The sequence below is a fragment of the Haliotis rubra genome, unplaced genomic scaffold, assembly GCF_003918875.1.
Source record: "Haliotis rubra isolate DU_JTF1 unplaced genomic scaffold, ASM391887v1 Scf246, whole genome shotgun sequence".
Lineage (NCBI taxonomy): Eukaryota > Metazoa > Mollusca > Gastropoda > Lepetellida > Haliotidae > Haliotis > Haliotis rubra.
Window position 1 is genome coordinate 979,188 of NW_025766514.1, and position 15,019 is coordinate 994,206.

The 15,019-nt window shown below is 40.7% G+C and overlaps 2 protein-coding genes across 2 annotated transcripts; one reads left to right on the plus strand and one right to left on the minus strand.

Moving 5' to 3' along the window:
• The first annotated feature begins 2,634 nt into the window (after window positions 1-2,634).
• On the plus strand, window positions 2,635-3,732 carry LOC124279095 (thyrotropin-releasing hormone receptor-like). The gene has a single exon (XM_046714894.1). It carries the CDS (start codon window positions 2,635-2,637, stop codon window positions 3,730-3,732), a length of 1,098 nt encoding a protein of 365 aa, XP_046570850.1.
• Window positions 3,733-10,988: 7,256 nt separating this feature from the next.
• LOC124279058 lies at window positions 10,989-14,757 on the minus strand. The gene is made up of 3 exons (XM_046714857.1): window positions 14,720-14,757; window positions 12,841-13,219; window positions 10,989-12,363 (listed from the first exon to the last, which is right to left on the minus strand). The coding sequence occupies exons 2-3, from the start codon at window positions 13,202-13,204 to the stop codon at window positions 11,522-11,524; spliced, it is 1,206 nt and encodes a 401-aa protein (XP_046570813.1). The 5' UTR covers window positions 13,205-13,219; window positions 14,720-14,757; the 3' UTR covers window positions 10,989-11,521.
• Between the last annotated feature and the right edge of the window lie 262 nt (window positions 14,758-15,019).

Sequence of the window (15,019 nt, forward strand, 5' to 3'; positions counted from 1 at the left end):
GTAGGAGTTAGATTCAGATAAATGGGAGGAAATGCAAGGGTCAGATTCAGATGAACAGCAGGATCTGTAGGATTCCGATACAGATGAATAGCAGGATTTGAAGGAGTCGGATTCAAATGGACAACAGGATCTGTGGGAGTCAGAATTACATGGAGAGCAGGATCTTCAGTAGTCCGATTCAGATGAACAGCAGGATCTGTAGGAGTCAGATTCAGATGAACAGCAGGATCTGTAGGAGTCAGATTCAGGAATCTGAACAGCAGGATCGAACAGCAGGATCAAGTAGGAGTCGGAACAGAACAGGGATCTGTAGGAGTTACATTCAGATGAATGGGAGGACCTGCAGGAGTCAGATCTAGATGGACAAGAGGATCTGTAGGAGTCAGACTTACATGAAGAGCAGGATCTGTGGGAGTCAGAATTACATGAAGAGCAGGATCTTCAGTAGTCCGATTCAGATGAATAGCAGGATCTGTAGGAGTCCGATTCCGATGAACAGCAGGGTCTGTAGGAGTCAGATTCAGATGAAGAACAGGATCTGCAGGAGTCCGATTCAGATGAACAGCAGGATCTGTAGGAGTCAGATTCAGTTGAACAGCAGGATCGGCAGGAGTCAAATTGAGATGAACAGAGGGATCTGTAGGAGTTACATTCAGATGAATGGGAGGACCTGCAGGAGTCAGATTCAGATGGACAAGAGGATCTGTAGGAGTCAGAGTTATAGGAGTCCGAGTTACATGAAGAGCAGGATCTTCAGTATTCAGATTCAGATGAATAGCAGAATCTGTAGGAGTCAGATTCAGATGAATGGGAGGAAATGCAAGGGTCAGATTCACATGAACAGCAGGATCTGAAGGAGTCCGATTCAGATGAATAGCAGGACCTGTAGGAGTCAGATTCATTGAACAGCAGGATTTGCAGGAGTCAGATTGAGATGTACAGCAGGATCTGTAGATTCAGATGAACAGCAAGATATGTAGGAGTCCGATTCAGATGAACAGCAGACGAGGAGGATCTGCAGGAGTCAGATTCAGATGAACAGCAGGATCTGTAGGAGTCAGATTCAATTGAACAGCAGGATTTGCAGGAGTCAGATTGAGATGTACAGCGGGATCTGTAGTAGTTACATTCAGACGAATGGGAGGATCTGCAGGAGTCAGATTCAGATGAACAGCAGGATCTGTAGGAGTCGGATTCAGATGAACAGCAGGATCTGTAGGAGTCCGATTCAGATGAACAACAGGATCTGCAGGAGTCAGATACAGAAAAACAGCAGGATCTGTAGGAGTCAAAATCCAGATAAAGAGTAGGATCTGTCGGAGTCAGATTGAGAGGAAAAGCAGGATCTGTGGGAGTCAGATCCAGATGAATAGCAGGATCCGTAGGAATCAGGCCCAGATGAATAGCAAGATCTGTAAGGGTTTGGTTCAGATGAATAGCAGGATCTGTAGGAGTCAGATCCAGATGAATCTGTAAGAGCTAGACCCAGATGAACAGCAGGATCTGTAGGAGTCGGATTCAGATGAACAGCAGGATCTGTAGGAGTTCGATTCAGATCAACAGCAGGATCTGTAGGAGTCAGATCCGGATGAACAGCAGGATCTGTAGGAGTCCGATTCAAATGAACAGCAGGATCTGTAGGAGTCAGATTCAGTTGAACAGCAGGATCTGCATGAGTCAGATTGAGATGAACAGCAGGATCTGTAGGAATCAGACCCAGATGAATAGCAGTATCTGTAAGAGCTAGACCCAGATGAATAGCAGGATCTACAGGAATCATACCCAGATGAATGGCAGGATCTGTAGGGGCCAGATAAAGATGAACAGCAGGGTCTGTAGGAGTGAGGTTCAGATGAACAGCAGGATCTGTAGGAGTCTGAACTGATAAGGTTCGACGTCTTTCACTGCACCATGATTCATAATGAAATATCTTCATCAATCTGTAAAGTTTGACAAAGGATGCTTTTACGAAATGTGTCACCTGAATGCACGGACCTTACTACCCGTCGCGTCTAGATGTTGATTTCTTCAGGGTGCAGTGGGTCACTACACACCACGTGTGGGGAACGTGTCTTCAGATACATTAGACAATTAGCATGTTGAACTATCTTCAGCCATATATCTTAACACATGACTCGGAAAATATCACGGTTACCATGGTAATATGTAGTTGCCGTTTACTTATGTGTGGCAAATGTGTGAATGCGTTTCATTTGCTATCTCGAATCGAGCACTGTGAGGCCACGCACTGAATAACTCAGGTATGTGATTGAAAAGACGATTGTATCAGTTTACTCTGGTTTCGGAATGTTGCTATTCTTGATTTCTTCCCTTTTGGATCACTCTTTAAATGGGATATAAATCAACTGTATCACTCACTGTATCAGCACTCAGACCATTATATTCCTCTGAATAATGACATCACAAAACATATTCGATATCAATTTGTTTGTTTTGATTCATAGATAATACCTTTTATAGATTGACTATTTGTTTTGCAGATCTAGAGTCTGTTTGGGTGACAATTTCGTTTCGACAAGCGAGATGGACGCCTCCTTGAATATTTCGGTGCTGTCACTGCTAGACATGGTTAAAAACCTACCTCGCGAGGATAAACTGCGTTTACTTGACGCCATGGGGAACAACACTTTAAATGAACTGTTTGATTTGAACGGCGCATGGGGCTCATTGAAACCTCTTTTGAAATACCCTGAGTACCGTGCCCATAAGATATTGATGTTGTACATTTCGCCCATACTCCTTGTCCTCGGCGTCTGTGGCAACTTTATGTCCTTCTTCATCCTGCGTCAAAAGCGAAACCCTCGCTCGTCCACCTACACCTTCTTGACGTCGCTGGCCGTGGCCGACACCATGGTTCTGTTGGTGGGCTTGTTTCCTAGGTGGCTTGGTGAACTAATAGGCTTTGATGTCCGTTTTCAGGCCAACTGGCTTTGTAAGACCATGGTAATGTTGGGCTACTTCTGCAGCAATATATCTACGTGGATAGTGGTTGCTGTAACCATAGAGAGGTTTCTGGTTGTGTATTACCCATTGAAGGTTCTCGGCCTTTACAGCGTTGCCCTTGCGAGAAAGATCATTGGTGGATTGTATGCCCTGTTTCTGAGTTTAAACATCCACTTTCTATGGACGGTTGGCCTGGTTGACGAGAAGGAGTCCTACCCTAATCAAGTATGTGGTGCGGTGGTGGGCAATGAATATCTCATCACCGTCATCTGGCCCTGGGTGGATGCTGTCGTATACTGCCTGCTCCCATTCTTCACCATCGGCATCTTCAATGTTCTCATCATCTTAAAGGTTCGACGGACAGCCAGACAAAGAGCACTTCTTCAAAAAGTCTGCCTCAGAAAGCAGAAAGCAACATCGCTGGACACGTCCTTCTGCCTGACCTGGATGTTGCTCAGCGTGTCCTTCGCGTTCTTGCTGTGCAAGCTTCCCATGAACATCAGCATCATAGCATCTGTGTTCCTCAACAGCAGGGGCCACAGCAACGCGGAGATGTCCAAATTCCAGCTCTTTTTCACCATCTCCGAGCTGCTGATGCATCTGAACCACTCTAGTAACTTTTTTCTCTACTGTGCATCTGGACAGAAATTCCGAAATGATGTTCTGAATATGTTTTGTTGGAAAAACGGGCAACACGATATGGTATCATCTGTTGGCAGTCCACATAGTTGGTACAGGAACACCAGAAAAGAGGAAACATTTGTATAAAGAAGAAACAAACTACGTTGGTGTGAAACAATGCTGCTATACTCATAGAAAAACTTGTTCAAACATGGTAAAATAAATAACTTCCTTTGTAGTGCTGATCACTATGGTCGTATGATACAACTGAAGAATCTAGCAGACAATCCTCAAGTACTCACAAAAGTATCAATGATCGAGGACAAAGTGAATATCTGCCGTAACTTACTGCAATAACACCCCTGACCGCCCTCCTCATTGACTGTATCACACGTTGAATTTGACTTTGACGTATTGCGTTCCATTCTTGATGGAGGCTTGTTCCAGTACATCAAGATTTTGTACTGGAGGATCTCTCTGGCGAATTCTGAGACCCAAAATGTACCAAACATACTCTATGGGATTGAGAACTGGACTTCTGGCGAGCCAAATTCGAGTTGCTACCGGGTCTTGACGAAAGAAATCATCAAAAACACGTGCGCGATGTGGCCTAGCATTGTCGTTCATGGAGACTGGCCTTGTATTCAGAGGAAGGCCATCAAAATGTGGCGTACAACAAGTGTGGAACATACCATTGCTATGGTTGACCCACATACTACATGTACTATATGGAAATAAAGTTCAGAGCCTCCTCATGACACTTCATCATGTAGTGATTTATCAGGTGGTATATTAAGACAATAAATATCGTTTACCACTTCATAATGCAATAATCTCCTGCAACATAGCACTGTATCATACAACACTTTGTGTAATGTCCTTTATAATGCATTAATCTCTCACGACATAGCACTGTATCATACAACACTTTGTGTAAAATGTACTTTATAATGCATTAATCTCTCACGGCATAGCACTGTATCATACAACACTTTGTGTTATGTCCTTTATAATGCATTCATTTCTCACGACATAGCACTGTATCATACAACACTTTGTGTAATGTCCTTTATAATGCATTCATCTCTCACGGCATAGCACACTGTATCATACAACACTCTCTCACGTATAGCACTGTATCATACAACACTTTGCGTCTTGTTCTTCTTATAATGCATTAATCTCTCCCGACAAAGCACTGTATCATACAACACTTTGTGTAAAATGTACTTTATAATGCATTAATCTCTCACGGCATAGCACTGTATCATACAACACTTTGTGTAATGTCCTTTATAATGCATTAATCTCTCACGACATAGCACTGTATCATACAACACTTTGTGTAATGTCCTTTATAATGCATTAATCTCTCACGACATAGCACTGTATCATACAACACTTTGTGTAAAATGTACTTTATAATGCATTAATCTCTCACGACATAGCACTGTATCAAACAACACTTTGTGTAAAATGTACTTTATAATGCATTAATCTCTCACGGCATAGCACTGTATCATACAACACTTTGTGTAATGTCCTTTATAATGCATTCATTCTCTCACGGCATAGCACTGTATCATACAACACTTTGTGTCTTGTTCTACTTATAATGCATTATTCTCTCAAGTCATGGCATTGTATGTAATGCTTTATCGTTGTTTTTATTCCCATACCTTAGTAATATACAACAGTTCATATATATAGTTGAAGAATTGACTTTCAGTTTACATGAGCTTGTTTGGCCCTACTCTATGAAAGTTCCAAACTCCAATGATCTCACGCCAAATGAATGTCAACTCTTGTAACAATATTTCAGATCATTCTGTTAATCTTGATAAAACGAACACTGTTATATTCCGTAAAGGCGGTCCTTTGTCGGCTGGAGAGAACTGGGTTGTTTTAAAGCTAAACGTATGAATGTTGTGAATGATTATAAATACCTTGGCATATTGTTTACCCATACGCTGAATCTGAATAAATCTGCTCTTTTACAACTTCACTCTGTTGTTCCTGTGTTCAATGTTATTCCACCGACTATTTATTTTAAATTACATATGTATTTGATTCTCAAATAAAACCTATTTTACTATATGGATCTGAAATATGGGTTTTAAAGAGTATTATACCATAGAAAGAATTCATTTGCTTGCCTGTAAAAAGTTTCTAAATGTTGGTTTGTCAACACCAAATGCTATGGTTTATGGTGAATGTGGGAAGTTTCCATTGCACATATCATCTAATTGTCGATGTTAAAAATATTGGTGTAAAATGATTAAAATGCCTGAACATCGTTTACCTAAAAAGCCTTCAATATGCTTGTACATCTTGATTATCTTGGTAAGAGTAATTGAACATCTCATATTCGCACCTTCCTATTTAGATATGTTTTTGTTGTATTTGGTTATCACAGACAGTTGGCAATGTAAACATGTTTATTAGGCAGCTCTTCTGGCAGTCTTCTGGCTACTGATATGTTTAAGTAGGGATGACATTCAACTATTAGTGAAAGTTCTAGATATGATTCATATTGTCAATTTAAGTCGTTGCTTGAGCCAGGATCTTCTCTTGCTCACCTGCGTTACAGAAATGTTCGCAATGCTTTAATACGTGTTAGATAAGGCCTTAATGATTTAGTAATTAACCGTTGAAGATAGCTTTCTATTGAAAAGACCCAAAGATTATGTCCATTCTGTGACATTATTGAAGATTAATTCCATTATATGTCTATTTGTCCTGTATATGAAAATCTAAGAAATAATTAGCTACCACAATTGTTTTTATCTCAAATAAACGTTAAATTATCGTCCTCCTTACTTTCCTGCAAAGAACATTCAACACAACACAAGTAACCATATTTATTTTCAATGCATTTTTGTTAAGAAAATAATTGATTATTTAGAAAGTTGATTATATATACCATTGTTAATATGTATGTCTTTTGTATATGGGCCTATGGCCTTTCATGCAATAAAGAATTGAATGAATGGACTTTGAAGCATGTGTCCGCAGTTTCATTTAGTTTGTGTGACTTCATGGTTACCATGGCAGCCATACAACTACCAGTTGTATTGCTGAATAAAAAAGTTCCTTGGTATGAAAGGGGACATGAACGTATGCAGGCTCAAAATGATGTACAGTTACATATTTTGTTGTTTGGTTACAACGAACGATTGATAAAGCATCACCCTCAGATGACAGAGGTCTGTTAAGAACGACCCCAATGCGACAGACACACTGCGTCATAATACATCTACATCACTGACCAGGACGCCATGGTTTGTTATGAACATGTGACGATTACAACTGTTAGTCAGCATTGATCAAATGGCCAATCATTGAATGGCGATTACAGATGTGTGAAAAAGACAAATTCACATATTGCTGTGGATTATCACTGTCAGTCGAGACACAGGTCGATAGTTGAAGTGATCGTTTCTTGGTGTACGAGGCTGGGCCTCGGCTACGATCCACGTGTACGGGAATGTAGTCAAACTGACTTTACCCAGTGAATGCTGCTTAATAGGTCGGGTATTATAAGTCCAAATGACCATACACGATTGTGTGTCTGTTCGCACAAGAGGATTCCCATGGGTTTCCACAGAATGTGAAGTTGTCCTCCCTTCAGTGTATATGTCATTACGGACCCGTGAACATACGGGTTTCAATTGGTCTTCAGTAAACCATGCTTGTCGGAAGATCGGGTTTAATGGAATCGACGCTTGTAAATTTTATATATTCGCGGGAATTTTGAATTTCATCGCCTGACTGAATTGTAAATATAAGAATGGTTGTGACACGCACACCTCTGCCCTCTGCTGAATCGTTTAATAAAAACTGCAATACAGAAACTAGCACACCGCCGATCTTTGTTGGATCATTTAATAAACACTGCAATACAGAAACTAGCACACCGCCGATCTTTGTTGGATCATTTAATAAACACTGCAATACAGAAACTAGCACACCGCCGATCTTTGTTGAATCCTTTAATAAACACTGCAATACAGAAACTAGCACACCGCCGATCTCTGTTGAATCCTTTAATAAACACTGCAATACAGAAACTAGCACACCGCCGATCTTTGTTGGATCATTTAATAAACACTGCAATACAGAAACTAGCACACCGCCGATCTCTGTTGAATCCTTTAATAAACACTGCAATACAGAAACTAGAACACCGCCGATCTCTGTTGAATCCTTTAATAAACACTGCAATACAGAAACTAGCACACCGCCGATCTCTGTTGAATCCTTTAATAAAAACTGCAATGCAGAAACTAGAACACCGCCGATCTCTGTTGAATCTTTTAATAAACACTGCAATACAGAAACTAGCACACCGCCGATCTCTGTTGAATCCTTTAATAAACACTGCAATACAGAAACTAGCACACCGCCGATCTCTGTTGAATCCTTTAATAAAAACTGCAATGCAGAAACTAGCACACCGCCGATCTCTGTTGAATCCTTTAATAAACACTGCAATACAGAAAGTAGACAAGGTTTTCACTTTAACGGACCAGTTATCTTTACATGTGGCTTTTGTAACATCACAAGGTGATATCTAGGTAGATATAATACTAATCCATGGATGTAAACACAATTCAATATACATGTGTGGACTTTAAGTTGCTTTTGAAGGCCCGAGCCAAGTCGGTCTTTCTTTAGAATATATAGAAAAGAGAGCTTACTTTGAGCAACGAGTTCGCTTCAAATACTACGCTTTGAGACTCTATGAAGAGGTATTTAGGGAGATATAATACTAATCTATGGACATAGACACAATTTAGGATACATATGTGAGATTTAAGCTGCCTTTGACAGCCCGGGCCAAGTCGGGCCAAACAGACACTTAACACTTTTGATAGAGGCTATGTTGAAAATGGAGAGACAAGGGTTTCATTTCAACGGACCAGTTATCTTTACATGTGGCATCACAAAGTAATATTTAGGGATATATAATGTTATTCTACGGATTTAAACACAGTTCAAGATACATCTGCCAGGTGTAAGGTGCTTTTGACGGCCAAACCAAGCCGGACCGAACGCTCGTGACATAGCAACTATGTTGAGACTATAGAAAAGAGTGCTGCACTTTGAGCAACGTGTTTGCTTCAAATACTACGCTTTGAAACTCTATAAAGAAGTATTTAAGTAGATATAATACTAATCTATGGATATAAACACAAATTACGATACATGCGTAAGGCCTAAGTTGTTTTTTGACAGCCCGGGCCAAGTCGGGCCGAACAGAGACTTAACACTTTTGATTGAGGCTATATTGGGAAAGGAGAGAGAAACTAGCCTCCATGTCTATCCCTGTAATCCTCTGTTATCCATTTATTTGTTATCATCACATTGTTATTCCGCCTTACCTTGTTAATTAGTCTTCATGTACATATATCACCTGTTCTCTCCCTGTACCATTCATACTTGAAAACAATACAAGAACCTGTATCGAAACGTCGTGCCGTCGTTGTCATCCATATATACTTGCTCTATCTGACTTCAAACTTCTAAAATGCCACTCAAAGAAGTAAAACCTAGAGAGTCGCTTGGATAGACTTCGCGAGCAACTTGCTTTTTCCTCGACGCGGCTGGCCCGCTAAGCATGTTGAAGTGAGAATGGACATCCCCACAAGTGAACTTTCTCAATACTGATGTGATATGGTGTGATATGATGTGATATGATGCGATATGATATGATATGATGTGATATGATGTGATATGATGTGATATGATATGATATGATATGATATGATATGATATGATATGATGTGATATGATGTGATATGATGTGATAGATATGATATGATGTGATATGATGTGATATGATGTGATATGTGATATGATGTGATATGATGTGATAGATGTGATATGATGTGATATGATGTGATATATGTGATATGATGTGATATGTGATATGATGTGATAGATGTGATATGATGTGATATGATGTGATATATGTGATATGATGTGATAGACTGACTGACTGAGTTTAGTTTTACGCCGCTTTTAGCAATATTCCAGCAATATCACGGCGGGGGACACCAGAAATGGGCTTAACACATTGTGCCCATGTGGGGAATCGAGCCCGGGTCTTCGGCGTGACGAGCCAACGCTTTAACCACTAGGCTTGATGTGATAGATGTGATATGATGTGATATGATGTGATATATGTGATATGATGTGATATATGTGATATGATGTGATATGATGTGATATGATGTGATATGATGTGATATGATGTGATATGATGAGATATGATGTGATATATGTGATATGATGTGATATGATGTGATATGATGTGATATATGAAAACTAAATCATCATTTCATTGTGATCAGAAAATGACAAGTAACAGAAACATTTATAAATTCTTTAATATACTGTCTTTTTGTCCTTCAACTACTTCAACTAGAAGAGTCCACTTTTAGATCATAGGGGTGCCACAATTTACCATTGCGTAATAAACAGTCAACAGACCATGAAATGTTGTTTTAAAATTGTAGGCGAATAGAGAACATACCGGTATGCCACAACAAGGATTCTTGACCATGATGGGCCAGAAGTGTCATGGTGTGGAGCAGTGTGACAGGTGAACTGATTTGGCAACTGTGATTGGACGTTTGACTCGCCAGTGATATGTTGACTCGATGTGTTTCTTTCACAAGAATTTTCGGCTGAAATTTGACACTGCAAGGAGCAATGCTAAATCACAGCGTGTCCAGCTTGTCAGCGGTTGCCTCCAACGAGAAGACATGCAGACATTGGACTGGATCCATTACATCTCCTGACATGACCCCATCAGAACATCTGTGGTATGACCTTGAGGGATAAGATTAGGGGTGAAACGGTATACCGCGGTATTAGTAGAACACTGCAATCCAAACCTATTTCCGGTTTTCGTCTGTTGTATCTAGTCATAAAATGACAGTTTTGTTGAATCAAAATAACAAAGATTATGGTTATTTTTTCCATGATATTAAACAATCTCAAGGTTAGGCTCTTGCCGTCAATTTTCTGCATTATGATCATATCTCATATACCAAACCGAAGGCCTTGTACCGCAATACGTACCGTACGGTGGTAAAGACGTACCGTTTCACTCCTGCAAAATACGCCCTGCAATTGCAACCGCCAAGGTGGTCAGCTTGGAACAGCTCTTCAGGACGGAATGGCGGGCAAAGTTTAAAGGCAACCATACAAAGTTAATCTACAGAACGCCAACACGGTGTGAAGGTAGCGCCCAACATGGTGGACACATAAGATACACAGGCCCGAAATTAATTTTACAGACATTTTAGGTCATAACACGTTCACAATCAGCTCGTCGGTTTATTTTTGTTTGGTGGGATATTTTTCAGTATTTCCACATATAAACTAAAGTAATGTTACTAAGGCAACTTTATTTTTCTTATTTCCGTTAATATTACACTTTCTCGGTAGAGTACAGATTCCAGTACTTTTCTTTGGTTGAGTCCCGCCCAGGAACCCACACTCTCAGAGTCACCGCAGCTGTGGAAGGTAGGTTACGGAATAAACCCAGTGGAGACGTCTGTACAAATTACTGGATAAATAGTCACGTGAAGCATGGATTGTTGAAAATACATCATAACATGGTTTGTCAATCCTGATGGATATACAGTTTATAAATCATTGATGTACTCAGTGGACCAACATCAGTTTTGTGAGTAGATCTGATACCGGACTCTGACTTCTGCCCTATTCTGCAAGACGCACCTCGCAATCCATTCATCTTGCGGATGAAGTATTTATGGGATAAAAACATATACATATATACAGATATATACCAGCAATAACTGACACTCATCGCTGGACAAGTGCTTTTGTAATGGGTCCAATCATTGCAACAATCGTTATGTCACATATATACACACATATCTGCTGGTTCACCCTGCAGGCGTCACACGGCGACGGCACACAATAACATGCAGGCAGTGTTGAGAGACTCGGAGGCTTTCCTAGCGACACAGTGATTCCCATTCGGCGAACAGTTTCTGTTGCAATCCACGTTGAGAGACGGGAATTTAGGATGGCAGCTCGGCGGTTTCCCACTTCTCATGAGAGATGCAAGCTGACTTAAAAGGGTACTCTGTACATCGGACTCGGATATTGCCTTCGGACTTCCGTATCCGGTTTCAGCGATAGGAGAATCTGCAGGGGCTGTTCTGTCAGAGGGCTCAGACACCTTAGGTTTCAATACAGGTCTTGAACTATAAGGTTGCCCCATGTGACGCGACTGGGCTGTTTCCGCTTTGGGGATGTATGCATTGTACACTGATGGAGAGGCAGGTTGAGGAGGAGGTTGCGCCAGGGGAGCTGTTCTGGAACTGTATGATGGTCCCATGTATTGATTTGACAAACCAGTCTGGGGCGACTGAAGCTGAGGCCGTTTGGGGATGTACGAGTTATACACGTGCGGTAGACCGGGCCCAGGGGGTCTGTACGGGGGCTGCATTCTCGCCGGTGGAGGCCATGAACGCGGATTCTGTTGGTATTGACTGTGGACAGGGACTGGTTTGGTGTCAACTGAGTCGGGCACAGGTTTACCGTCAGAGCCGAAGACAACGACCTTCTTGTCCCTCTGAAGCACGGGTTTAGGGGCAGGCTTTACTGGCCTCGGGGGTAGGAATCGTTGCCCCCTCCTGGCGGGAATGACGGCGATGTCTGCACAGTTGACAAACTGCTCCTGGGGCCCGCAACCAATGCAGCAGTCAGTGTTGTCGTCACATCCCCACGAGTTGGCTGCAACACCAAACAGGCGTTATAGCGGTGCCCGTAGAAACAGATCCGTAAGAAATCTGGTAGACTAACGCTTAGTCTCTGAATATTTATAACTTTGATAGTAACAAATAAACCCATTTAAATTGGAAAGGGGTCCCAGTGAGATGGGAAATCAGACTTGCTTCATTTTGGGGCTTTAGCATTGCATGTAGGGCTAGACAGTAGGGAAACTGAAGTGGTTCAGGGACTATCGTTATATAGCGATACCCACAGAAACAGACCCGGATGTAATCACTTACACAACACATTTATATAGATTTAATAAAGGACTAACTTTTGTTAGAAGCAAAATATTTTTAAACAAACTTTGCTAAGTTGAGTATCGTTTACAAGTCAAGTCTTTTTTGGCATCTTATCAATCTGTAAATATTGGAGACAGTTTCTAATGTGCTAAATTCAGTACAAAGTGTTTTTTATTTCTCTGCTGTTGTTTCTCACCTGTGGTCCACTTCCACTGTATGACACACCTGGTACAAATGACGCCTCTCGGGAGCACTAGGGGGATGGTGTACACCTTGGCGACAGCGGGAGGGGGGATGATGAACTCGGTACTGCTGTCAGCGAGAAGGAGTTTGTTGCGCTCAAAGCACGGCTCATTGGCTTCCCCCATGTACCACAGCAGAGGGCAGAGGCGGAACGCGAAGACGCCACCGTGATTAGCGGTCACCTCGATCTTCACGTTGATTATCTGCCCTTGGAGATAGGTCTCGGTCACGATACCCTTGGCGTATTTGCCTCCAGCTTCGTGAGGTCGAGGTCGTTGATCATAAGGGTCACCGCACAGCCCACACCTGCCGTTCATGTGCTCCCACTGGTACTGAAACAACATCAGGATATGTTCAAAAACTGAACAAAAATCACCTGATTGTTATACTCTTAGTTAGGTATCTAAAGTACTGTCGGAAATGCTAGAAAAATGCTTTTTAGCCTTAATATCTTTAGAAAGGTGATAAATGTACCATGTTGTCAATATATCAACTCACCTATAGTGTACCTAATTTTTATTTCAATTGATTTAACATCCCCATGCATTAAAAGGGCAGTTTACAGAAGAGAATTTGGTACCAAAACAACAACTTAAGATTTTTTCAGAGTTCAACAACAGAAATCTGAAATAGTCTTTACATTATGCTAATAATACAGGTGGTGTAAAAATATGAATTAACGTTTGTTTTAAACAAATAAATGTTGAATGCTTGTGTTACTTTACTTAATTATCGTTTCTTTATTGAAGAAATATAAATATAAATGTTAAGTCTTGATAAATAAGTTTCCCGTCATGCATGCACATCTTTATCACAGCGTCCACTGTGGCCAACTATTTGCAGTCAATTGTTGCAAAGGTTTATAAGTTTTTTGTGCTTGAAAAAGACAGAGGTAAACCTTTCATTAGTTTAGAAAGGGTTTATTACAGAACTTGTAGAGCTGTTGGTATGTCTTACCAATAAGTTTACAATATTGTAAACAAATCAGACAAGACAGAGACCGTCTCAATAGCATAACCGGGACGTAAAACCATCCTTGACAACTTTGACAAGGGAGTACTTAGACGGGCGGTCTACAAACTTTAGGAGAAGAAGAGTATATATATATTCTAAAGAAGCTACACCAGTGACTTCGTTAAATCTTTGGCAATGTTCACAACTAGATTAAACTGACCGAATTACATCCATATTTTTGCAATGAAATATACTGTTGACATGCAAAACATTTATCAAAACGTTGCACATTTCTACAATCAGTCGATAAGATAACACAAGTGATAGGATTCTTTCCAATGTACAGTAATTCGTATGTTTATTTCACAACAAACACACATACACAAATGATCCCTCACATAACCAATACGTATACTATGCGTACACATATTCAACATTTTGAAGAAAACATCTATTGAGATGACTCCTCGCCCGAGCGTGTGCTCAGGTGTCAATTTCACCTGTCGATACCGTGCATGCTGATGACGTAACACAGGCAGTTAATGTTTGTATCAAATAACGTCCCCTTACCCCTTATTTTTCTAAGATTTTGGTATTTTCATCAGTAAAAACACATTTTAGGGCATGTCTCAAAATTTATTCCCTCGGACTACATTTGGTAGATGTTTCTTAAAGTGGTATTTGTTATTTAAGTAACTGTAATACCTCTGAATTTTAAATATAAGTCAAAAGGCATTTTTCTAGCATTTCCGACAATACTTTAGAATGTATACGTATCAGCATGGTATCACAAGGTTATACAATGTTGGGTTATATTATTAAGAGTTATCCCAGACATTGCTATTTAATGCTTTGTAGGTGAGTGAGTATTGATTTACCCCGCTTTTAGCAATATTCCGGTAATATCACGGCGGGGGACACCAGAATTGGGCTTCACACATTGTACCCATGAGCGGAATCGAACCCAGGTCTTCGAATTCGGCGTGACCAGCGAACGCTTTAACCACCAGAAAGGGACAGCCAGGTGTTCGAGAACGTATGGAGACGGCACAGCACAGGTTAATGAATAAATAACTTTGTCTGTGCACGTGCTTCTCGAACACCTGGCTGTCCCTTTTTCTGCACTCCTCCCTCGTAACAAACAGTGAACTGTGTCAATATTTTAATGATAGATTGTT